The sequence below is a fragment of the Quercus robur genome, chromosome 2 (assembly GCF_932294415.1).
Source record: "Quercus robur chromosome 2, dhQueRobu3.1, whole genome shotgun sequence".
NCBI classification, from domain to species: Eukaryota; Viridiplantae; Streptophyta; class Magnoliopsida; order Fagales; family Fagaceae; genus Quercus; species Quercus robur.
The window spans coordinates 72,086,746-72,114,260 of record NC_065535.1 but is presented as its reverse complement, the minus strand read 5'-3'; the positions used below and the strand labels follow the sequence as shown (position 1 = coordinate 72,114,260).

The 27,515-nt window shown below is 35.9% G+C and overlaps 1 protein-coding gene across 5 annotated transcripts; it reads right to left on the bottom strand.

The window, feature by feature from the left end:
- Positions 1-16,317: 16,317 nt before the first annotated feature.
- LOC126714885 (L-aspartate oxidase 2-b, chloroplastic) lies at positions 16,318-23,543 on the bottom strand. Of its 5 annotated transcripts, none has more exons than XM_050415290.1 (9): positions 23,434-23,543; positions 23,235-23,328; positions 22,327-22,471; positions 21,310-21,664; positions 20,567-20,809; positions 20,222-20,278; positions 20,034-20,114; positions 18,022-18,083; positions 16,318-17,510 (listed from the first exon to the last, which is right to left on the bottom strand). In XM_050415290.1, the coding sequence occupies exons 3-9, from the start codon at positions 22,458-22,460 to the stop codon at positions 16,502-16,504; spliced, it is 1,941 nt and encodes a 646-aa protein (XP_050271247.1). In that variant the 5' UTR covers positions 22,461-22,471; positions 23,235-23,328; positions 23,434-23,543; the 3' UTR covers positions 16,318-16,501. The 5 variants fall into 5 exon arrangements, with proteins under 5 accessions (XP_050271247.1, XP_050271248.1, XP_050271250.1 ...); XM_050415291.1 differs by having other exon boundaries at positions 23,487-23,537; XM_050415293.1 differs by lacking the exon at positions 23,434-23,543 and having other exon boundaries at positions 21,310-21,514; positions 21,627-21,664; positions 23,235-23,427.
- Positions 23,544-27,515: the final 3,972 nt, after the last annotated feature.

Here is a 27,515-nt window from a genome sequence, read left to right as displayed (position 1 = left end):
AGAAATAGATTTCTCTAAAAGGTTGATCCGGGCCCTTAAAGATATCTCTAGAAGCATCAATTCATCCGGACCATTGATTTCACTTTACAAAAAGTGAAAATAAGCTGGCTGTGGCTTCTAGAGAAAGCCTTACACAGTTACACGTTTTGCCTTTTGTTTTTTGATTTTTGATTTTTTTTTTTTTTTAAGAAATCAGAGAAAGCCTTACACGTTTTGCCTTTTGCTTTTTGATTTTTGATTTTTTTTTTTTTTTTAAGAAATCAGAGAAAGCCTTACGCGTTTTGCCTTTTGCTTTTTGATATTTGATTTTTTTTTTTTTTTTTTTTAAGAAATCAGATTTTTTTAGTGTGATGCCATGATGAACTTTTAGTATCAGTGAATGTGTGAATCAAGTTGAGTTCTACATATTTTGTTAGTGAAGAGTATTGACAACAAAATTATAAATTTAGAATAATTTATTTTGTATTAATATTAATTTTAATTTTTTTGTGCAGGTTTAAAGTGTAAAGTGATCATATTAAGTAAAGCTACAATTGTGCTTTTTATAAACCAGGTTCTATTGTTTTATACGTTAAATTTATATTATTCTAGTTAAATTGTAATTTTTATTATTATTATAGATTGTATTTCATTTATTTGTAAATATTTTTTAATTACAAATGTCTACTAGAAAATATCCATCCGGATATGAAAAACTAAAAAAGAAAAGACAAAGAGAAGAACTAATTGAATCTCAAAAAGGAGCTATGGACAAATTTATTACTAGTAAAAAACAAAATCTTGTAGAAAATTTGAGTGAAAGTTTCATAAATGAAGAAGAAATTCATCAAAAAGAGTTAGAAGATAATGAAAATATACAACAAAATGATAATAATGAAGGTGGTCATGATAATGTTCAAACATGTAATGTCACCATTCTTGATAATGAAGCTCAAAATAATTTAGAGGAGAGTGAAAATATTAATGATCAACCTAATTATATTCCTACAAATATTTTTGATCCAAGTCAATGGAAAACTATTGATATAAAATTAAGAGATTTGTTAGTAGAAAATGGTCCAATAAGAGTTGATGATCTAAACTTTCCTATAGATAAGAACTCTAGACATTTTTCTACTACGCATTATATTCGAAAATTACCAAATGGAGAGAAACATGATAGAAAATGGTTAGTGTATTCAAAAGACCTAGATAAAGTATTTTGTTTTTGTTGCAAGTTGTTTAATTCAAAATCTAATACAAATCAACTAGCTAATGGAGGAACTAAGGATTGGAAAAATATTAGTTTTATTCTTAAAAATCACGAAACAACTAATGAGCATATTACTAATATGAATACTTGGATTGATTTAGAACTTAGATTATTGAAGAATAAAACAATTGATAAAAATGTCCAAGAACAAATTAAGAAAGAGAAAGATCATTGGAAAAAAGTGTAATTAAGAATAATAGCGGTGGTAAAAAATCTTGGTAAAAATAATTTGGCATTCCGAGGAAAAAACGAAAAGATCTATCAAGAAAATAACGGAAATTTTTTAAATATAATTGAAATGATTGCAGAATTTGATCCAATAATGCAAGAACATGTTCAACGTATTCAAAATGGTGCAATCCATAATCATTATCTTGGACATAATATACAAAATGAAGTGATACAATTATTAGCAAATGAAATTAAAAGTAAAATTATAAAAAAGATTAAAGAAGCAAAATACTTTTCAATTATACTTGATTGTACCCCCGATGTAAGTCATCAAGAACAAATGACTCTCATACTAAGATGTGTGGATATTTCAACAAGTCTGATAAAAATAGACGAACATTTTGTGGAATTTTTAAAGGTAGATGATACTTCTGGAAAAGGTCTTTTCAATGAAATTATAAATGCAATAAAAAATCTTGAACTTGATATTAATGATGTACGTGGACAAGGATATGATAATGGGTCTAATATGAAAGGGAAAAAACAAGGGGTACAAAAAAGAATTCTTGATATAAATCCTAAAGCATTTTACACACCATGTGGTTGTCATAATCTCAACCTTGTCCTGTGTGATATGGCTAATTCTTGTCCTAAAGCTATTTCTTTTTTTGGAGTAGTACAACGAATATACACATTATTTTCTTCTTCCACAAAATTATGGAACATTTTACAAGATAATGTGACAGGTTTAACTCTTAAGCCATTGTCACAAACACGTTGGGAAAGTCGAATTGAAAGTGTGAAAGCAATAAAATTTCAAGTTCTAGAAATAAGAGATGCTTTGTTACAATTGGCAAAAACAAGTGAAGATCCCAAAACAAAAAGTGAAGCTGATTGTTTAGCAACATATGAGATTGAAAGTTTTGAGTTTTTGCTATCTGTGACTATTTGGTATGATATATTATTTGCTGTTAACTCTATTAGTAAAAATTTACAATCGAAAGACATGCATATTGATATTGCTATAGATCAATTAAAAGGTCTCATGTCTTTTTTAAAAAAATATAGAGAAGATGGATTTACATCTGCTATGAATTCATCTAAAGAAATTGCAAGCAAAATGGAAATAGAGCCTATATTTCATGAAAAACGTATAATTCGTAGGAAGAAACAATTTGATGAGAATGTCAATGATGAGACAACACAATCCGCTGAAGAATATTTTAGAATTAATTATTTTTTATATATAGTAGATCAAGCTATTTTTTCAATTGAAAGTAGGTTTGAACAATTTCAAATATATGAAAATATTTTTGGGTTTTTATTTAATTTTGAAAAACTAAAATCACTAGATGATGATAGTTTGAAAAAAAATTGTCTTAATCTTGAATGTTTTCTTACACATGAAACTTATTCTGATATTGATGGCTTTGATTTATATTCAAAGCTAAAAGTTTTAAAAGAAGTTTTGCAAATAAATGATAACTCTCCAATTAATGTACTAAATTATATAAAAAGGCTAGAATATTTTCCAAATACATGTATTGCTTTCAGAATATTACTAACTATACCTATTACAGTTGCTTCCGCAGAAAGAAGTTTTTCAAAATTAAAATTAATAAAATCATATTTAAGATCAACTATGTCACAGGAAAGATTAAGTGGATTAGCTATATTATCAATTGAAAAGGAAATGTTAGCGGAACTTGAATGCAAAAATTTAATTAGTAATTTTGTCTCTCAAAAAGTAAGAAAAATAAATTTTAATTGAAAAAATATATATTAATTTATAATAAAATGCCCCATTTAAAATTTTTCCCTAGGGCCCCCAAATTCGTTGAGCCGGCCCTGTTTACACATGATCCTAGGCGTAAACCATTTTATGCCTCCTGAGCCAAAATTTTACGATAAACTCGAAAAATATTTCCAAGTTAATCGGCTTTTTTAGTCGCATCAAACACTCAAAACTGGGGTAAAATAATTTTACGTCGAAACAAATTTAGCCTTAAAGAAGTAGATATAAATTCACATCACAAGGAGAAAATGGATAATTTAAATTTTTTTAATATAAGTGGAATTCCTAACTCCCCTCCTACAATTTGTGGAATTTAATAGGAAGGGTCAGGATGGACAAGACAGAATTTTGAGGTAGAAAGTGCTCATTGTAGCCTATTAACCATATGAGATTTTCATATGGAATCACAATTTTTATACCCTTTTTTCTCTCTTTTTCATATTTTCGCGCTCTCTATTCTCTCCTTGGTATAAATACCTATTAAATCAACTTTCTCCCTCACTTTAGCATTCATTTCGTTCTAGCACTCATACATTGAACCTGTACACTTTTTCAACCTTCCTGAGCCCTTACAAATACTAAGGACCCGTTCGAGGACACCTTTACTCTCCTCGTAAGTCTTCTTAAACTTTTGCTCTTTAATTTTCTACATCCTCCTCTTTTCTTCACGTTCTTTCTTTGTCAATCTCTTTAGTTTTCTCAGCCTCTTCTAGAAATGGGTAGATTTAAGAATTTAGTAGATTCCGAGGAGGGGATAGAAAGCTTTAGGGCTCGTTATAATATCCCTCCAGAAGTAGGAATTAGATACTGTGATGAGAGTCAATGACATGAGGATAGGCAAGTCAGGGAGGTAATGATCCTGATGATTGCATTCATAGAAGAAGGGATGAAAATCCCCATGGGTGGAGTCACTAAAGACTACCTTAAAGCTCATAGGTTGGCTCCCACTCAGTGTGCCCCTAATATGTTTAGGATCCTAGGCTCTGTGGATGCCCTCAACGAAAAGATGGGTTTAAGTCTAACCCACCATGATATCAATTGGGTTTATAACCTTCACCGCCTAAAGGGACAGGGATACTACTTGAAATCAAGGTATCCCAAGGTTAGGCTCATTCAATGCCTCCTCGAATCCAACAAGGAGCTGAATAAAGACTTCTTAATCTTGCAAGGGGAGTGGAGTGATGGTCTCCCTTGCCCGACGAGAGAAGGAGAACCAGGTGGGATAATTAGACTAGGGTATTCATTTACAAGTCCTTTCTTTGATTTACTGTATTTTTTTTTATCTGACAAAATTTTATTTCACTAATGGATTTGCAAACAGACGCGCTGCTGAATCGAATTTCAACTTGGTCAACAAGGATAGCCTAGACAAAATCCTTAAGGCCGAGGTATTTGTAAATTCGGACGGCCAGTTACGAGCGGCTCACTTGATCCTCGGATACACGCCGATCTCGTCCAGCTTCCAAGCTCCGAAGTGCGTCATAAGGGCTAGAGACCCCCACCTACATTGAATAAGCGTACCTGCTCCCGGTTTCCTTCTTCCTGGTCCAAAAGTAGAAATCAAAGAAGTTACAACCCCCATTCCTAAAGGTATACCAACAGTAGGGGCCTCATCGCTACCACAGACAACCAGTGCGGCCACTTCATCTTAACCCCCTCCCCCCCCCCCAATATACAAGAAGAAGAAGTGGTAGAAGTAGTTGATTCCGAGGACAAGTTTGAAGTTTTCAACCGAGCATTGTCCCCGGAAGTTTCAAATCCTGATCTCAGCCTTCCATTCTCACCATTAATCGACGAGATGGGGATACAACGCAAACCAAAGTCCAGTTTGCTTGACTTAATAGAGTCACAACCTAGGAGGGATGCACCTGGGAAGGCTACCCAGGCTAAGCTTCCCACTCCATCCCAAACTAGGATTCCCACTCCTCCACCTGCCTTGCCCTCCCAAGCAGCAGAACTGAAGAGGAAGAAAGAGTCAAAGGGGAAGGGGGTGATGGGAGCTAAACAAACCCTTCCCCCCCCCCCCCTTCGCGAGGACGAGGTTCAAAAGGCGTCCAAACAAGCCAAAAAGGGAAAGAGGGGCAACGAAAAGGTTGTCGAGAAGAGGAGCAACCCCCAGATTAGGCCTCCAGCTTGGCTCCCTGTCCCAATGCTGAATGGGGAACCTCTCCTTGCTAACGCCTCAATTTGCGATTTTCAAAGAGGAGTAGCTGGTTATGTGGCCGACACAGTGGAGCAAGCTTTGCTGCTCCCTGAGGACATGGCCGAGCTATGAGACATGAGGTTTTTCTCAGTCTCAAAAGATATCTGGCTATGGTACGTTCCTCTCCTTTCTTTCTAACTTATTCTCTTCACTTTTCTCTTCTGATTCTTTTTTCTTTCCTTGGCAGGCTGTTTAAGCATTTTTTTGGGCTAAAGAGATAGCCAACTCCTGCCATCGACAAATGAAGGAGGAAGAAGGGAGGTGTAACACTGCTGTGGACGCCTTTCATGTGGCCGAGAAGAGTATCCAGGAGCTTAAGAAAAAGTTTCAAGAGGAGGAGAAAGAGAGAAAGTACACGGTGGCATCCCTGGAGAGTGCTAAAAAACAAGCTGAAAGTTAGAGGTTGCTGCTGCGTACTACTGAGGACAACCTGGGCTCTTCCAAAACTCAGATTACCACATTAAAAAAGAAACTGGAAGAGGCCGAGAAGGCCAGAGGTATCACCAAGAAAGCTCTAAAGGAGGCAGAGAAAGCCAAAGATGAAGCAAAGCAACATGGCTATGACATAGGCGTGGTTGAGACTGAGGACACCCTTAGGGCCGAGGTCCCTGCCATTTGCAGAACTTGCTGCACCCAGACATAGGAAGAAGCCCTCAACCAGGCTGGGGTTGAGGCCTCTTCCATGCTCAGGAGGGCAGAAAGTTTCTACTACCCGCCGGCCATACGCCTTGTGAGCTCTTCAGATTCTAAGGCCAACCCAGCGTCCTCGGAAACAGCTGAAGCCAAAGGAAGTCCAACCATAACCCCTCCTGCAGCTAACACTTCTTTTGAGGGTGGAGAGCAGGCCGAGGACATTACAAAAGCTGGGGATGCCAACCAAGGTGCAGTCCAAGGCGCTAACTTAGCTCCAACTGTTCCAGAGGATTTCCTCAAAGAAAAAGAAAATTCCCAGAGTATGGAGCTAGTATTGGCAACCCTTGCCATACCTCCAAAAGTGGACCCTAAGGATAAGGCTCAAGTATCCACCACAGCAGGAAATACCCAGCCTCCCAAAGATGTGAAGGAAAAACTTGTAATAAAGATGAAAAAATGATTATATCTTTTCCTTGTTATTTAATTGCCTTTGTTAAGGCCTAAACTTTAATGGAAGTTGCAGATTTTCTTTTTATGATTTTGCTTGTTGTGATGGAATATATCTTGAGTGACCAATCCGTCTAAGTAACAATACATGCCTTACGCAAAAATATGATCAATATTAAAACAACTTGAATTCACTAAGCTAAACACCTTAGCCCTGCCTAATTTTTGAAAAAAACTTACTCAACATTGTGACATGAGCATGGGTTTTAAAGTTGCAACTTGCCTTACTTAAAAATAACTTTATAGGAGCTGAGTAGCAAACCACTTTCATACAGACATGGGTATGCCTGCAAATGCTTTAAGTGATGCTAACGAATATCTAATTTAGACCATTGTAACTGTACCCAGAGTATGCTAGGCTTAGCTAAGGTTCTTTTTAATACTTAGAATAATGAACAAAGTTATCAATTTTCCCAAGGCATATGGTCCAAGGAGCCAGGCATGGCCAAGGTTCAGTTTAATACTTAGAATAATGAACAAAGTTATCAATTATCCCAAGGCATGTGGTCCGAGGAGCCAGGCATGGCCAAGGTTCAGTTTGATACTTAGAATAATGAACAAAGTTATCAATTTTCTCAAGGCATGTGATCCGAGGAGCCAGGTATAGCCAAGGTTCAGTTTTATACTTAGATAGATGCCAATGAGTATTAATTTTCCCAAAGTAGACGGTCTGAGAAACCAGGCATAGCTAAGATTCTGTTTAACACTTAGAATAATGAATAAAGTTATCAATTTTCCCAAGGCATATGGTCCGAGGAGCCAGGCATGGCCAAGGTTCAGTTTAATACTTAGAATAATGAACAAAGTTATCAATTTTCCCAAGGCATGTGGTCCGAGGAGCCAGGCATGGCCAAGGTTCAATTTTATACTTAGATAGATGCCAATGAGTATTAATTTTCCCAAAGCAGATGGTCCGAGGAATCAGGCATAACTAAGGTTCTGTTTAATATTTAGAATAATGAATAAAGTTATCAATTTTCCCAAGGCGTGTGGTCCAAGGAGCCAAGCATGGCCAAGGTTCAGTTTGATACTTAGATAAATGCCAACAAGTATTAATTTTCCCAAAGCAGATGGTCCGAAGAACCAGGCATAGCTAAGGTTCTGTTTAATACTTAGAATAATGAATAAAGTTATCAATTTTCCCAAGGCATGTGGTCCAAGGAGCCAAGCATTGCCAAGGTTCAGTTTGATACTTAGATAAATGCCAATGAGTATTAATTTTCCCAAAACAGATGGTCCGAGGAACCAGGCATAGCTAAGGTTCTGTTTAATACTTAGAATAATGATTAAAGTTATCAATTTTCCCAAGGCATGTGGTTTGAGGAGTCAGGCATGACCAAAGTTCAGTTTGATACTTAGATAGATGTCCAGAACACATGACAAGCAACATAACAAATCCAGACTGAAGTGAAGAGAATCTCCATTAATAATAATATCTCCTTAGATTATATACATTCCAAGGGCGTGGTACCGCCCTTTCTTCTAGATCTTCTAGATAATAAGCACCAATTCTAGCCACTGATGTAATACGATAGGGCCCTTCCCAGTTAGGTCCCAACTTCCCCCATGTTGGGTTCTTGGCAATCCCCATAACTTTTCTTAGAACTAAATCTCTAGGTGCTGGTGGCCTTAGCTTCATGTTAGCATCGTATTTTTGTTTGAGCTTGTGTTGATAATAAGCTAATTGGACCCTGGCATTTTCTCTCCGTTCTTCAATTAAATCTAGGCTTTTTTCCAACAGCCCATCGTTGCCGCCTGGAGTGAAAGAACTTGTTCTAAGTGTGGGGAAACCAGTCTCCAAAGGGATGACAGCTTCGGCACCATAGGTCATTGAGAAAGGCGTCTCTCCAGTAGATCTACGAGGTGTAGTTCGGTAAGTCCAAAGGACGTGTGGCAATTCTTCTACCCATTTCCTCTTTGCATGGTCTAGTCTTTTTTTGAGTCCACTCACTATAACTTTGTTGACAGCCTCGATCTGCCCACTTCCTTGTGGATAGGTCGGAGTGGAATACCTATTCTTTATTCCAAGATCGCAGCAGTACCTTCTAAAGGTTTTACTATTAAACTGAAGCCCGTTATCTGAGATGAGAGTGTGAGGAATCCCAAACTATGTGACAATATTCTTCCAAAAATAAATTTTGGCGTCCACATCCCTGATGTTTGACAGGGGTTCAGCTTCGACCCATTTAGTGAAATAATCTGTGCCGACCAACAAATATCTCTTATTCTCTGCTACCTTAGGGAAAAGCCCCACAATATCTAAGCCCCACTGAGCGAAAGACCAAGGGCTGGTCAAGGAATTAAGGACTCCTCCAGGTTGGTGGATGTTTGGTGCAAATCTTTGGCATTGATCACACTTCTTTACATAGTCTTGAGCTTCCCTTTGCATGTTTGGCCACCAGTAGCCTTGTGTGAGGGCCCTATGAGATAGAGATCTACCTCCTGTGTGGCTTCCACAAATTCCTTTGTGCAATTCTTCTAGGAGCAACTCCACCACTTCAGGATGCACGCACAACATATACGGGTTAGAAAAAGATCTTTTATATAGTTTTTGGTCCTCGGACAACCAAAACTGAGGTGCTTTTCTTCACACCATGTCAGCCTCGGATTTATTCTCGGGCAAAACATCTTCTTTAAGGAATAGTGCAATAGGATCCATCCAGCTAGGCCCCACCCTGACCTAATGAATTTGAATCACATTCCTTACCTCTTCGGAAGGTTTGTGTAAGTCTTCCACAAGGATTACCCGAGGTAAGTCCTGTGTGGAGGAGGTTGCCAATGTGGCAAAAGAATCTGCATGTGCATTCCTACTTCTAGGAACTTGTGATAAAGCAAAAGACTCAAATCCAGATTGCAAGTGTCTAACCTAGCTCAAATACTTCTACATTCTGGGATCCCTTGCCTCCAACTCCCCTTGGACTTGACCTAACACTAGTCTTGAATCAGAGAACATCTACACTCTCTTTCCACCCATTTTCTGAAACATGGTCATCCCTACCAAGAGAGCTTTGTACTCGGCCTCATTGTTTGTAGCCGAGAATCCCAATCTCAAGGACTTCTCGATTGTGATCCTTTCTGGGGATATTAGGACTAGCCTCACTCCAGATCCTTTGTAGTTAGCTGCACCATCAACGTAAACCTTCCATGACAAAGGTTCTTACAAGGTGATTATGCCAACCGATTTTTCATCCATGTTTTGTTCCTCTAATTTATCTTCTGATGGGGTCTCAGTGAACTCAGCTACCAAATTAGCGAGGACCTGACCTTTGACCAAAGTGCAAGGCATATACTTGATATCAAAAGCCCCTAGGATCGTGCCCCACTTCGCAATTCTCCCTGTGTAATCGACACTCTGAAGTAGGGATCTCAGCGGGAGTTGAGTCAAAACAACAACTGTGTGTGATTGGAAATAGTGGGGGAGCTTATGTGTGCCATGCACTACCGCCAAAATAACCTTTTCAAGTGGTAAGCATCGAACTTCAACTTCATGTAATGACTTGCTTATGTAATAGACTTACCGCATGAGTGGCCACGGCAAGGTAAGCGAACAGAACCTCATCCATCTCAGGCCTTGATCGTCACCAATAGGGAATTTCTCCAAATCCTCACATTTGGCATCCTTGGTAGGCCCCCTCTTTGGTAATTCAAGAGACATTGACTGCTATAAACCTTCTTTGACTATGGCCGAGGACGCAGCTGCTGGCTGATGCAAAATTGCAGACACGAGACATTGCCTAGCCATAGCTTGGTTCCCTACTAATTTCTCAACTCTGTCTTCGGACAGATACTTAACCTTCTGATGTAGAGTTGAAGAAACGGAACCCAAGGTGTGAAGCCAAGGTTTGGCAACAATGGCCATATAGGGGGAATATTCATCCACCACTATGAAATCTATTTCCACCACTTCTGAACCGACTTACACTGGTAACCTAATTTGACCCTTATGGGCAACAAGTTTTCCATCAAAACCCGCCAGAGGCGAATCGTAAGCTATCAGGTCTTCAGGTTTCAAGTTCAATCCTTTGTATAGGTCAGGATACATGACTTCTACACAACTACCTTGATCCACCATAACCCTCTTCACATTATACCCCCCTATCCGAAGGGTGACTATTAAAGTGTCACCATGTGGTTGGATAGTTCCAATCTTATCTTCATCCAAGAAACTCAGTGAAGGTCGAATCTCTAATCTAGCTCTCTTTGGTCTAGAGTTTGGGTCCTCAGCTGGTGACCTGGCCACAGACATCACCCTGGCAGGTTGAGAGCCAGTCCTTCCAGGTGCAGCAAATATAACATTAATTGTACCCAATGAGGGCCTTGAAGAAGCACTCCCCTGGCCCTATGACCTTGAATGGTCTCCCTGTCTATTAGGTCGATATAAAAATTGTTGCAGCTTCCCCTCCTTAACCAATTGTTCTAGATGGTTCCACAATGTTCGACAATCTTCAGTGGTATGTCCTCGGTCCTGATGATACTGGCAATGGAGGCTTTGATTACGTCTTGAAGGATCTCCACTCATCTTGTTCTGCTATTTAAAATACGGCTCGTTCTTGATCTTCTCTAAAACTTGATGCACCGGTTCTCGAAACACGGTGTTTACTACTTGTGGGGCTGTAGGTCCAGATTTTCCGACAAAATATCGTCGGGGTTTGTTATTGTTGTAACGATCCGACCTGAAATCCCTCCTCTCTTGAGAGATAACCTTGCCCTTCCCCTTATCTTGCAGCTGGTCTTCCTCAACCCTCTTATACTTGTCAATCTGATCCATTAATTGACGAATACTGGTAACAGGTTTCCCCGTTAAAGACTTCCTTAGACCGTGCCCTGCAGGCAAGCCAAGTTTGAAAGTAGTGATGGCCACGTCCTTAAAGTCACCTTCTATCTCGTTGAACATCTCCCAATATCGGTCTAAGTATGTTTTCAGAGTTTCACCCTCTCTCATGGACAGAGATAGCAAAGAAACCAAAGGACGAGGCGCTCTACTGCACGTAATAAAACAGTACCCAAACGTCTGGGTGAGTTCCTTAAAGGAACTGATGGATCCTGCCCTCAGACCATCAAACCACCTCATCGCCACAGACCCCAAACTGGACGGAAAAACCTTGCATATCAAGATTTCGTTCTTAGAATGTACCACCATCTTTTAATTAAAGTGGCTAACATGTTCAACAGGGTCCGTTCTGCCATTATACAAGGTGAAAGTGGGTTGAGTGAACCATCGAGGAAATTTTCCTTCCTCAATCCAACGGGTGAATGGTGATTTAGAAACTTGGTTGAGCGCTTTATTCATAGCATCATTTACCAAGCCTCTTAAAAATGAATTATTGTTTCTGCGACTACGGCAGTAATCTTCGTCATACAAGAAAGATTCACTGGGGGGAGTTCTTGACCTTTGCCTATAGTCTTGATCCTCCTCATCATCAGAAGAGTAGTCAAAATTGGAGGGAGCTCACCTTCTGCGCTCGTGGCATAAGCTTCTCTTTAGGTGATCAATCTTCTCCTGCATGTTTCGAGCATTTTCCTCATGAGAGATATGGTTTTTACCTCGAGACTGACTCTTGCTGGTGTGTGTAGTGCGCACACTTCCCTCCCGGTCTCTCTTTCGCTCAAGTTCATGGAAATGATCTTGATGTTGAGAGCCCATTGATTTTGCTGGATTTGGACCCGATCCTACCATCGTTATGCGTCTGCTTCACTATCGCACCAGGTTTCCCACAGACGGCGCCAATTGTAAAGACCCGAACTTGGGTTCCTAGCCCAGCACGTGGACGAACTTTGGCCCAAGGAGCCCAAAATAATGGATTTGTAGGGGAATGGGTTGGAAAACTAGGTTTTAGTTGATCAAATAACGATATAGATAGGCTTGATGACAAAAAGATAAAAATGGACTATTATGCAATGAAGAAAGAACGTCCTCTGCAAAATCCGAGGACAATAGTTCTAATATAATGTTCTTAGAAAGTATTACAAATTTGATTGTGGATTGCTACAGTATTTCTTCTTTCAAATTTCTGATCCTCTTCCTTGTTCTCTCTGGTCTTCTTTTATACTCACCTCCCTTTTCACCTCCACCGTCCACCTGTATGCTAAATGGCTAAGGTTGATACTTGTCCCATCAGCCCTTCTCATAAGTCCTCAAGTAGTAGTTGTAAGGTTGAAATACATTGTTCAGGTATCACTTCTACATTAATGCGGCCAGGGGATTAGCTACAGTGCATTTAATGCGGAGGCAGCAGCGTTCTCCCTAGATATTTTGGGGCTCATCCTTATCTTATATATCTGTAGTGCTTGTTCGCCCCAAATGTATTTCAGGGATTGTCATCTTTGCTGTCAATCCATTTTCCAGGACCTTGATCAAGTTCGGCCGAGGAAGTTTTCATCCTCGGCACACTTTCTGGAGCCTTTAGGACCAAACCCCACCTTTTATTCATCAGCACAATCTCCTCCGACGAAGACATCTCATCCTCAGGCAGATTTTTGTTCTTGGCTTCAGCCACATGCCCAATATATGAATAAATAATGCACTTTTGGGCCCAAGGACCCTACATAAAAAATAAAAATAAAAATAAAAAACATACACACACAAGCTCCAACTGACAACTAACTTGTCAAGCCCTAAAAACATTTATGACCCATTCCTAAAAACATTCATGCATTTATCGTCAACAACGAAACAACTCTAACTCTCAATAATCATAACCAACCACAGCCTACCAAATTTGGGAAGAAAAAAAACCATTTTCCCATATACTTTTTTCATGAGAAACAAAGAAAAGAAGAGTTGTGATCTCTCTCCATAATTTGCTCTCCAATTTGTTATACCAATAACATATATTCAAGCAAAGATAATCTCTTGAGGGATCAAATAGGATCTGTGACACCAAGTGGGTAGAGATTGTTTATGACATTGTCATTTACAGACATAGCTTTGAAATCCGGATCATTCAAAGAACCGTAAAAGAAAGAGGTTTAAGGTTTTTAAAGTCGAACCATGATGACATCATAATTAATTTAATAATTTTTTTAAAAAATAAATATATTAAATTAGTAAAAATATAAAAATTGACTAAAATAATTCAAATAAATATAAATATCTATATTTCAAAAAAAAAAAATTTATATCATAACTTTCATAAGACAAATAAGTAATATTAAATCAAAAGCAAACATAAATAAATATTGAGTATTTTAATCAATGGATATATACTTAAACTTTTTGGTAGAGTTTAATATTCTACTACTTTTTATGCAAGTCTTTATTTAAATTATCTTACATCATGTCTAGCCCATTTGATTGCCCAATATTTTTTTATTATGCCTAACCCCATTAATCAAAAAATACAAAAACTGAAGAGGGGTGGACATTGGTTTGTCTGCCCATTAAAAAACCGATTAAGTAAAAACACAAGCCCAAGGCAATTTACGGAAGAAATAAGTGGTTGACGGCTTGCAAGCGTTTGACACACTATAAAGTGGCTGACAGCTAAGCTTGCCTAAGCATTTGGTGGGTCAAGCACAACCAGTCCATCTTCTGCAACAGCCAAAACCTTCACCGTGACAGTCAAGCAAAGAAGACCTGTAGAAATGGAGAAAATGTAGCGAGAGCGAGAGAGATAAAGACAATCTCATGGTTTGATAGCATCTCATGGCGATTGAAGCTTCAACAATGGCTGTAAGTACCCATAATAATAATAATAATATATATGATCTGAACCTATGAGAACCGAATTACAAATTGTTCAAACACTTCTTTAACGTTGACAACGTTTTGGTTTGGAGGTTGAAGGGCTTTGATTCTAAAAGCTTTTGGTTTTTTTTTTTTTTTTTTTGGTCTATTTGATTGCTGAGAACCCCACAACAAATATCCATGTCTTTAAATATGATAATTTCATGGGGGCTTATTAGTGGGAAGGATTGGATTCTACATTGGTATAGGTTAGGCTAATAGGCTCTTTATCTATGAAGGCAAAGAGATTGCAAATATATATAGAAAAATAAAGCAGTGGGGGTTCTATTTCCAATAAGCAACAATTGAACATTTTGAAAAACCTCTTAATTGGGAATAGGAAGAATCACCATTAATCAAGAGACAGATTTGAAGAAAGTCTGAATTAATGCTCAATTAATTGAAAGAATAGCAAAATGTTAATTACAAAAGGAAGAGATAATGCATACCTAGGAGATGAACAGGTATGAAGAAGTGATTTTTTTTAGCAAAGTGGCAATTGAACAGGTATGAAGAAGTGATTCAGAGGAGATGAAGAGACCAAGGAGGGAAGAAAGAGAGTTTGGCGTTAGAAATGTGAAATTCCAAAGTTTTGAAAGTGAGAAAGAGAAGAAGAGCAAAAGGAGAAGGAGGGGAGACAGTGGGGTTAGCATTAAAGACAACATTAATAACATTAACGTAAGATTGGCTTTATGGTGCAGATAGGCTTGGAAATCATTTCTTTTTAATAGTATTTTAAAATTATGAGAAATATTTAGAAAAAGTATTTTTAAATTATGGGAAAATTTTAGAAAAAAGAAAGGTAGTAACATGGCTGCTGATGTGGCTCAGCGAGAGCGTAGCAACATTAAATACTACGCTTCAATTTTTAGTAATATATTTTCAGAGTACAATAATGTTGTACTCCCTCCTTTCACATAAATAATAAGTCTCACCATGAATTTAACTAATAAGATCCCACCATTATGTGAGAGAAAGGAATACAATATTATTATACTCCTAAAGTATTTAATAATCACTCGCACAAGGACTATCAATTATTACTATCATCTATAATGTAAGATTGCCAGTAGTGAATAGAAACTAACACCTTATCCTTGCCCTAAGTTATGGCATCCTGAAGTTAATTAGAACAAATATGAACCTATGCAGAGAAGTTAACATTTGGATATCCATTAAGTGTGAGTTTGGATTGCAATGAAATCCAACCACATCTGTGTTTGCATTTTAAACATGTGGGTCTCATGCACTATTCACAAGATCCGCAAATACGGATTTCAGCAAATTTTTTTTTAAAACTGGGTCCCACAGCACTATTCATATATTTAAAAATTATTTTGCTACAGTATTTTCAATTTTAAGCAATAAACGGTATCCAAACAGACCCTAAATGTAAAAGATACTTCTTTTTAATGTTGCTTATTATAGCTAGGCCTACTAAACATTAAAAACAAGCATTTTTTTCCCATTAAAATAAATAAATAAATTGGACAACTATAACATAATCATTTTGAAACTATTCTAAATACAATTTTGTTTTATTCACAAAAAAAAAAAAAAAAAAAAAAAAAAAAAAAATTTAACTTAGTAATAACATGTAAAACAAATTGGAAGCCAACAACTAATACTGTAAAAGCATTCACATTAGAAATGGCATACGCTATATGTAGGGAAAATTTAGCATAAAAGCCCAAAACCCCCTATACATCTGGACTTGTAAAAACCAACTATTGCAAAAAAATAAAATAAATAAATAAATAAATAAATTGCAATAGTGCTACAATGCAATTCTAGCTCAATTCTAAAATTAAAATAAAAATAAAAATAAAAAAACTAATATTTTATTCACTTACTTTATCAATTCCTCTCTCTCTCTCTCTCTCTCTCTCTCTCTCTCTCTCTCTCTCTCTCTCTCGGTTTTTGGGTTTTGGGTTTTTGTTTTTATTTGGGTTTTGGGATATATTATTTTATTGTGTATAAATATTATTTTAATGTATTGTATTGTAAAATAAAAGTTGGGATGCTGAAAGTATTGTTAAATGTTATGATATAATTGATAAACTAACTTTTTGGGATAGTAAAATAGGATGGGATAGAATTTTCAGATGTGAATACTCTTAGAGACACTTCCACCCCAGCCTCAATGTTGGCTTTTCACGTGTAAAGGTAAAAGACCTGTAGATACAAATATTGCCAGCAAGGCTGAACTGTGTGCTATAGGGGCTGCTTGTGTAGTTGTCGTGAACTCCATGTACCCTTTACTGATGAACCAGGCAAAATCACTGTTGGCAGCCTCTTACTTTCCTCCAGATTAGGAAAATCAATCGTGTAGTGAAGTCCACGGCTTTCATGCCTAGCAAGGGCACTGCTCACCACCAGCTTTGCACAACAGAAGAGGTTCCTCATTTCACAAGCCTCAAGGCCCACCATTGTTGGCTCCCACCCTTGTTGGAACAAGTATTCCTCCCATTTAGCCTCCAACTCACCAATCTTTTGCTCTGCAAATTGCAGCCTTGTTGTGGACCGAATAATTCCCACGCATTCCCACATGATTGATTGCAATTCCCTCCTTACTTTCCTTGTCATTAATAAAATTTTGTCCATAGCTTCACTCCCAAGTGAAAAAGGAACAACCGGTCTAGACCACCAATTTGAAGTACCGAGGTCATGTTTAGAGCTCTTCATGTGATCAATTGAGGGCCGAACAGCTCTTCTTGCAAATACCAGTGCTTCAAGCAATGAGTTGCTAGCAAGCCTATTTGCTCCATGCAAACCTGTGCATGCAACCTCACCTGCCACATACAAGCCCTGCACGTTTGTCTCCCCCTGGAGCCCAGCACGGACACCCCCACACATGTAATGGGCAGCAGGAACCACTGGAATTGGCTGGCAGGTTATGTCCAGGCCATACTGTAGGCACTCAGCAGCAATGTTGGGGAAATGTGAGAGAATCTTTTTCCTAGGCTTGTGACTTATATCAAGGAGCACGTACTTCTCATTACGCTTTTTAAGCTGGTCATCTATACTTCTTGCCACAACATCCCTGGGAGCAAGCTCTGCCCTCTCATCATACGAGGGCATGAACCTTTCCATGCTTAAATTATACAGAATGCCTCCATCACCCCTAACAGCTTCAGTGATGAGAAACGCATTCTCTCGAGACTTGCTTGGTTTGACAGGAAGGCCTTCATCAGCTAAGGCAGTTGGGTGGAACTGAACAAATCTGGGCAACAAAATAATGCCAAAAAAACTATTATTTCCATTTCACACCAATACAGGCATATAAGTGCATACTCAGTTAATCACTGCATATACACACAATGAATTAAGATCTAATAATAAAATGATTCATGTGCACACGAGCAGAGGCACAATCCTAATTTAAGAGTTCTTTTCATATAAAATGTTACACATTTGGGCTAACCAACCAAATGAAAAGTAGTAATCCTCATACACAATCATAAAAAGGGGATGGCCCCTAAATAAGAGCAATGTAACTCATCCGGTATCATCCTGAAAGTTGACCTTGCATATTCAAATGCCATGAGATCAAGGCATTATGATATCAATTTGGAATCTTCCAAATTCTTCCAGACTTCTATTACATAATTATGACTTGTAAGTAACACAGCACTACAATTTTTATTTTTATTTCCAAATAAAAACTAACAAGTAAGACAGTTATGACAGAGAGCTTTTACATTTCAGACAATAATTAATAAATAATTACTCACTCCATATTGGAAATCACAGCTTGGGCCCGATGGGCTATGGCCATTCCATCTCCAGTAGCTACCTGGCATGAAGCAGATAAAAGAGCATTATACTGATGCCTAAACAGGTTTAATTTTTTAGATGGTGATTAAATATCCAAGTAGTCAGATTTTATCAATTATAGGCAGAAATATGGTATCTAATATAAATATTAAATGCAAAAGAAGATAAGAGATCCAAGAGATAATATGGCCAACAGAGAGAGAGCAGCAGCAGCAAAATTACAGACACTACTTCTAGTGAGAAAAACTAAAAAATTAGAGCATCCAGTTGCCTCCAAAGTATTCATTTATTATTATCAATATGTTCAAAACTAGGATACATAGAGCAAGAGCAACAGTGAGGGCACAAAAGTGATGATTTCAAAAATATTAAAAGTTGAGATCATTTTTTATATTTCTAATATTACTTTTTTCTTTTTCTTTTTCAAATTTGATTATAATTTTTAAGTTTTAGTTTTCTATTTTCTTTCTTTCATTTTTTTTTTTTTTTTTTTTTTGTTTGTTTAGGATGAAGGAGTCAGCTTTTAATAAAACCAACAAAGAATATACAATCACTTCAGCAAGCTCAAATAAACAAGCAGTAAAATAAGCTGCACACACTAAGAACACTGGATCAGATCAAAGCAAACATTACAAAAAAAAAAAAAACCTTCCTCACAACTAAAACTAAAAGCAAACTCTTTGGCTGCACCTCCTTTAGAACAGACAAGGAGATATTACATCTTCCACATAACACCATGTTACAAAGGGAATTTCAAACACCCTTACAACTAACAGCTCTATGCCTCACATCAATTGTGATCAATCAAAAAATTCCCTCCCGTTAAAGAATTCTTCCATTGAACACCCGAGCATTTCTTTGGATCCATACATGACACAGTGGTTTTAAAGCCTTTCCCTTGCAGCTTGTTAATGCCCCAGTGAAGAACTGCATCCCATCCATACTCAGCCTTATCCACCAAGCTTAACCACAACTTTTTGCCATATCCTTCAAGTGAATAAAGTCAATAAACACACATAGTACAAATGGTCATGCTCTCTAGCTTACTTCTGCAATACACACATAACAGGTTCCCATCATAGCCTGTCCTTTATTGCCAACAAGCATATGAATGAATGCTTGGGAATAGCAGCTCTATACCCCCACCAGTTTGCATCAATCTAACTCATATTTTTTAGGCCTTATCAGTTATCTCATCCTATACTGAGTAACAGGTGACTCTGCCTGACATTTGATGACAGCAAATGTACAGTGTCTTCCTCAGCCAAAATTACTCAAGATATGCCAGCTTGAGCTCATCCAAAAGACCAAGGAGCTAGTGCCATTGCCCTTAAGGGATTGTAATTGGAACCTTAGCATTTATGGAGCTGGCAACCTAAACACAAACTTGGGAAACAAAGCACCATTAGGGTGACAAATGGCAAGCCACAAGAAAGTTTGTCCATTACCGATAGGGTGTTTAATAAAAGGCCAAGCTATATCTCTAATGTCAAGTATTTTCGTCCACTCTCATAAATTACCTTGAGGTCTTTCGACATTTCAAAAGCTCTTTCCTCTCAGCAAAAAAAGCCACATTAAATAACCCTTTCAGACAAAACACTTTTTTATTGTTGTAATGTATATCACCTTTATGAGGTCATAGGTATCAGACAACCACTTAAAGACATTTTGATAAGCCCTAGAGATAGTCGAATTTGCAGTCAATTTTGAAAATGGACCACAAATTCATAAAATGCAAATTCATACTGATCGCTATGAATTTGTGGATTCAAAGAAATTCCCTTGTAAAAGGATGTAATTAGGTGGTAAAAAAAAGGGCCAAATTTTTCTTCTTTCTTTTCTCTTTTTTTTTTTTTGGGGGGGGGGGGGGGGGGGGGGGGGGGGGGGTGTGTGGGTGTTGTGCAGCATTCTTCCTCAGATATGAAGATGGAAACAACAATTTATGGTAGAAGTGTGAAAGCATAAGTACCAGAGGATTTGTAGTTGATGGATAGATATGTCCAACCCCACCTGATGCAAGTAAAGTCACCTTTGAAATAAACCTTATAACCTGAAAATTCAAGAAAGCAAAGGTTATAGAATATAGACTATGATTTTTTGGCAAAATACTTCCCCCATAGAATTTAAGAAACTTTAAACAGTAAATACTGTCGTCACCTCTTGTGTTTCAGTATTCATTGTGTCAACACCAAGACATACTGTGTCAGAACCATCCTGCAATATCAACGACAAACTTACTTTAGCGAATGCCTATAAAATGAAATCTCGAAGTTCACTTAGAAATACCAAATCGACATAGAGGAAACCACTAAAGATGACCTTCAGAACATTCAATTGGTGATCATATGTTGAAACAGGGTCTTAAAGTTAATACCACCCCTAAGATATGCTTAAACTTTCTTTCTTAGAATCATTATCCCCAAAAGCATAGCATATAGGACCATGTAAAATACAATATGAAACAAACATTTTTCAACAAATAGAATGGGTGGAGATAGTGACCTGGCAAGTTAGCAAATCAATTGCAAAATGGTGTTCAAACACATGAATATTTGGATCATAAACAACTGCCTCCAATAAAGCCCGCTCAATTTCCCTTCCGGTCATATCAGCAGCATGAACAATTCTGTGATGAGAGTGTCCCCCCTCCCTTGTTAGATGCAATTTTCCATCCTCCCCATGATCAAATGAGGCACCCATTGCAATTAGTTCTCTAATTCTGTCAGGTCCTTCTGTACAAACAATCTGGATAACATAAAGAATGAAAAAAAAAAAAAAAAAAATTTAAAAAAGAAAAGGAAAAGCTCAACAGTTATGCAAGAGACGGTGGTAATTAGCATTCAAATGAGACAAGAATAAAAAAGTGAACACAACCAGAGAGCATGTACAAAATTTCAAAGTACTGATTTTCTCACAACAAAGTGTTTATTAAGTGAAACTAATTCAGAGGAAAATTATGACATTCTCAGTTTTATAAACCATGGGCATTGTTTATAATTCCCTCTATTAACTTTAACGGGGTTGGGAAAAATGAGGGCCTGAGATACTGGACCATACACATCCTGTTTCAATTTGATTGATCCCCATCTAATTTATAGCTAGATTGAGAACATCAAGAGATTCATGAGTTATAAATGAAAAGGGGCGGTATGGCCCATGAGATATCATAATTAAATAAATTTCATACAGAGATCAAAGTTCATTAATTGATGATATAAGCTAAAATGATCAAATCAGAAACCAACCCTGACAGTCTCCTCATCACATAGATAAGCCCCTGCTACAATGGTGTCATGCATGTGACTCTCCACTGAGTCCGAAGGGCATAGCACAGCACTAACTCCACCCTGAGCATAGTTTGTGTTGCTCTCATGAGGCTCAGCCTTTGTAATCACAGCAACAGACCCATGCCTTGCAACTTCAAGAGCATAGCGAAGGCCAGCAACTCCACTGCCAATGACAGCAAAATCAAAATACTTCGTGGAACCCTCTCTCAAGCATGATGAAGTGACAGTTCTAAGAGACTTCCAGTTCTCACTAAATGGAAATTTGGAATAATTACATCTTTGGGTCTGCAAGAACTTTGATACTCCACATGACCTGAAAGAATGCAAAAGAAAATTCTTTTACACATTTAGAATACAAGTATGAGCCACAAAATTGAAATTTCTAGTGCATTGACATGGAATATAATCAACGGAACTGTTCAAGCTACCACTGTCTGTGCTGAACAATTATTATATTTTCATTTCCTGCAAACTTACAATGTGCCAAAACTATTCAAGTTGTTCTGGGCTATCATTTTCATGCTAAATAAACTACTAAATTGATTATTCTTTTCTCAACAATTCATATCCATGGCATTCTTTTCCCTAGAACAACATGGTCAAAGTGAAAATGAAAGTTAGATCTCACAAAAAATATATAGGAATAACAAAATAAGTGATATGTGAACAAAAGTAAATTTATAACCAAAGTGCTCTGGTAGAGCAGCAGTATCTGTAAACTACAGTAGAATGTATGAAGAGATCCAACTAATTCTCAAATAGAAGCCTTTTCAGACACAAGGAAGTTGTTCTTGAAAAATGTAATTGAGAACTTTTAATAGAATAATTTTTGATAACTCGACAGTTGTGGAGGATTTGAACCCTATACGTCTCTATTGGAAATATCAGGAGGTGTCAGCTAAGCTACAAGACTCACTTTTTATAGAATAATTGAAGTAGCTCTATACAAAATTTATTTCTAAACCAATCACATACCACAAGAGCTCTTTCTGTATGCATCGGTTGAATGCTACACCGGAAACCCAAGAAGTTTTTCTATAATCTTGTCCCCTGCATGGTGCCACACTACAATGCAAGTTGCCACTTCCAGCAGGTATACAAGTTGTCATTTAAAATACTTCTGCCAGATAACAATAGTAAAGGCTCAAAATTAGATCAAACTTCACCTTTCACAAAAAGAATCAGCTTTTAAAATTTCATGCATCCTTTGAAATTCAATATATTGTGATCCATAGCAAGAAAAAATATTCAAACAGCTAAAATCAGCTGTAACAACTAAACAAAAAGTAATAATATCAGTAAGGGAAGCACTATGATCCTGAAACTCGAATACATGTTTTGAACACAAATTACTCCCCCTAGAGAAAAATCAGCACAGCCCAACATCAATACATCCAACTTCCTCAAACTTGTTTTGAAAATAAGGCATATGTCAATATGTCATCCCCTTTCATATTAACAACCAACTCAAAGCATAGCATACAATAATTCAAAATTCATCAATTAAGAGTCAATAAAATATAGAAAACTTAGTCACAATTGGCACCCACAAAACCTATAAAATCAGGAACAACCCAAAAGAAAAAACAGAGAGAGAAATTTAAATTTTAAAGGGTTAACAAGAGGGGGGTTGGATAAGGCATAAACTCCAGTCACCAAGCAATCTAACTACTACCCATCATTCTCAGACCAAAAAGACAACCACCCATTATCCAAAAGAAAAAAGAGCAGTTACAAGACACACAGAGAGAGAACCAGAAAATTTTTCCTTTCATTCTTAAAAATGTAAAGAAAGTGATTGAAACAATAACAAACAGAACATCAGAATGTCAAACACAACAAAACCCAGATTCAAAAATTCATCAAAAGCTCTCAAAACTTACAGAGAAACGTGCTCCAACAACTCTGCCTGTACGCTAATGGAAAGTAAAAAGAAAGTATCTGAACCTGGGTGTCCTCGCTTTTCAAACAATGAACCTGGCCCAACAAAACATGGACCAATCAAAGAACATTGAAAAAAATATATTCGATAATGTTTGAACAAAAGTAAAAATAAAACACAATGGAGGGCTTAAAAATTACTAGTAAAATTTATAATGAGAGGTGAATGGAGCTTTAAGTATAAATAAGCCTACGTTTCCGACACGCCACACCTAAGTTTTGCTCCAGAACCATCCTCGAACTTCGCGCCAATCTTTTTTTCTTTTTCTTTTTTCTTTTTTTCCTTTAATAAATTATATATGCGCAGTCACGGCTTGTCTCTGTTGTCTTGCTATTTAACGGCTATAGATAATAGTTCACTAGCTTAAACTTGAATGCTAATTATCAGTACAAAGAAAATGAAAAAAAAAAAATTTTTAATAAATTACTAGATTAAGTGATTATTAATAAGTAAAAAAAAGATAAGTAAATAGTCGGCTTAGATGCCAATTGCCAATTAATAAGAATTTGTTACCCTAGCATTACTCAATTATAGGAGACAACTATTTCACAATAAATTTGAGATGACAAGTTATTATTGGTTTTGCTTTAAATTCACTATTGAAATTATCTTTTTTATCCAAAAGTAGCAGCAGTATTATCATACCATTTAGGATTTTGTTGTGAGGTTATTATGTACATAATATTTGAGTATTTCTCTAAACTTAATTCTCATTAATTTTTTGTAGTTTTCACGTTTTTTTTTTTTGGATAATTTTATATTTCAAGGTGGGGGATTTTTTTTTTTTTTTTTTTTTGAGAGAAAGAAGAGGTGGGAGATTTGAACCTTATAAAAACTACCAATAGATTTTAATTGCAAAGTTTTTGGCTAATTAAAAAATGTCATCATACATACATATATATATATATATATATATCTCTCTCTCAAAAATAAAATGCATACATATATATATATATAAAATAATTTTCACAATTCTATTAATTAAAAAACATGTCATAATTCTACTGTTATTCCTTACGGTTCTACTAGTTGCAAAGTGTTTATGTGGTTGGTTATATACCTTTCTTTTTCTTTTTCTTTTTTTTTTTGAGAAAGTGGTTGGTTGGATACTTGGATATGAATAAGTCATGAATTCGAAAATTCCAACATTCAAGAAGACAAAGATTGTACTTGGTATTGACTGAAAAATGCAACTTTTATATTATTTAACTTATTTTTGCTACTATTCAGCCTATTTTTGCTATCATTCATGACCACATTACACTTCTTGGTACTATTCATGGATCCTATTGTACTATTTCAATTAACTTTTAACTTTAGACTTAGTTCTATTTGAGAGAATACCTTTGAATCACATTCTTTATGGAGGTAATATTTCATTTAGTAGGAGGTCTCATTAAATAATTTTTCCCATTTCATTTATTAGTTTAATTTTTTTGTTATTATTTCTTCCTTTGTAGAAATCAACTATTTTTCCTAAAATAAATGGACTATTAAATCAAACTATGATTTAACTTGCCTGAAGGAATCCTACTTTGTGTGTGTAAGTATAGGTTCCTCTTAATTAATAATCAATAGATTTAGACAATATTAGCTGTTGTGATTGATGCATACTAAAAATAGTATTGATATCAATGATAAGTCCATGTCAATATGATGTTGCTTTAATCACAACTAACCGCTTTAATAAATTATGAAAAAATGTATGATGGTAGCATTGATCGCTATTAAATTATCCAATTAGTAAGGAGGAAGATTTTGATCTTTTTCTTTTTCTTTTTTTATTTCTTTTCTTTATAAAAAGACCAAAAAAAAAAAAAAAACATTAGGTGCTCCATTGTAATAAACTAATAATAATTAATGCTAACTAATCGCCATGGAAATTGCACACTACGAGAGACTATGATTTTTTTTAATTTTTTTTGGGAGTAATTCTAGGACTAAAAAAATCATAATAATTTTTTTCACAATTATCTTACATTATAAATTTTAATTTATTACCCGTTACTTTTATATAAATTTATTCTTTTTTTCTACCATCACTTATATAATAACTATATAAGAAAAAAATTTAAAAATGGACCTAAGGGGCCCAGGCCCCTACTTGGGTTCATCCCTGGCCCCACATCTCATGCGCCAGACACATAAGACCTGCTTCTCATAAGTAGGTGGGCCCCACACAATATGATGTGATACGAGCTGGTCTCTCATGCGTCAAGCGCATCATGTGTCTGATGCATGAGATATGGGGCCCACCTGCCTGTGAGAGGCAAATCTCATGCGTTTGGTGCATGAGAGACCAACTCGTATCACATCATATTGTGTGGGGCCCACCTACTTATGAGAGGCATGTCTCATGTGTCTAGCGCATGAGATGTGGGGTCAGGGATAGACCTAGGTAGGGGCCCAAGCCCCCCTAGGTCCAATTATATATATATATATATATATATATATATTTTTTTTTTTTTTTTTTTTTTTTTTTTTTGCAGTTGGCCCCCTTCCAAAGCCTTAGGCCCCCATTTTCCCCAATCAACCTAGTTAATCTAACCCAAATAACAACTATCCAATCAAAAACTTAACAAAAATAATAAAAACATTTACAATGTTGATTGTATTTTAGTAAAAAAAAAACTATTTTACCACAAAATAACCAAAAAATCATGTGTTATAGGAGAAGCTAAAGCTATTGTTTTTTTTGCAACTACAGTAAACTGGTATAAATACTAATTAACTGTAACAAGTTGTTAAAAATAAAATAAAATATTTTATTAAGACTATATATTTTCCCCTGCTTATGAGAGGCATGTCTCATGTGTCTAGCGCATGAGATGTGGGGTCAGGGATAGACCTAGGTAGGGGCCCAAGCCCCCCTAGGTCCAATTATATTTATATATATATATATATATATATATATCCTTTTTTTTTTTTTTTTTTTTTTTTTTTTTTTTTTTTTTTTTTTTTTTGCAGTTGGCCCCCTTCCAAAGCCTTAGGCCCCCATTTTCCCCAATCAACCTAGTTAATCTAACCCAAATAACAACTATCCAATCAAAAACTTAACAAAAATAATAAAAACATTTACAATGTTGATTGTATTTTAGTAAAAAAAAAAAAAACTATTTTACCACCAAATAACCAAAAAATCATGTGTTATAGGAGAAGCTAAAACTATTTTTTTTTTTTTTTTTGCAACTACAGTAAACTGGTATAAATACTAATTAACTGTAACAAGTTGTTAAAAATAAAATAAAATATTTTATTAAGACTATATATTTTCCTTCAATTAAAAAACTCAAATTTTCTCTCTTCCTTTATTATTTTAACTAGTCGAAAACCCATGCAACGCACGGGAACTTACCTATTTATAATAGACTAAAATAATTTTATAAAATTTTAAATTGATTATGAAACTATACTATTGCGTGAATTGCTCCTATCTTTTTGAGTTACAATTTGATGAATAAGCCAAATTTAGATATTGAAAAAAAAATAACTAAAAAGTTCTAATGTTAAAACGTTCGAAAGGGGGAAAAAATCAGAAAATTTATTGGCACTGTCTGGAAATTATTGAAACAAAACAAAATATATATGACTACTAAATAGAGAAATATAAGAGAAAGATAGGTTACCTTCAAGAGAATAATCCATAGTTATAACAGTTGAAATTTGCTAAACTGTTTCAAATATTGCAAAAAATTGAACCCAAAAATTTAGATGGTCAAACTTTCAAAAGAAAATAAAATTAAAAATCAAAATATTCAGAACCTACAAATTATAAAAAATAAAAATAAAATAAAAAAAGTCATTATTACGAGACAATTTCAGTAAGGATGGAAAGCTTTTCTAAGTTTTTTTTATCCAATTCTTCCTAATTGATGAAAAATTTGGTTCAAACATTGTCGAACACTTTGAAGGTGCAAATAATATAGGCTTCCAACATAATCTTTAATTAATAAACAAAGAAGCATGACACCATAAGAGAAAACATAAGATAACATATAGTGCATATACTTTACTCCACAGTTGTGAGAAAATATCCACACAAAAGGAATTGAAAACTTGTACATACGTATCCATAAGGTAAAGTTTAAGGTTATACAATCTAAAATAATATAGAATATAGCATCTTTGAACCACACAAAAAGTTAGCAAACTTACTACAATACTTGTAGTTATACTATATATTGTAAAGTACTACTCCATACAAAACAAAAGCAAAAAAAAC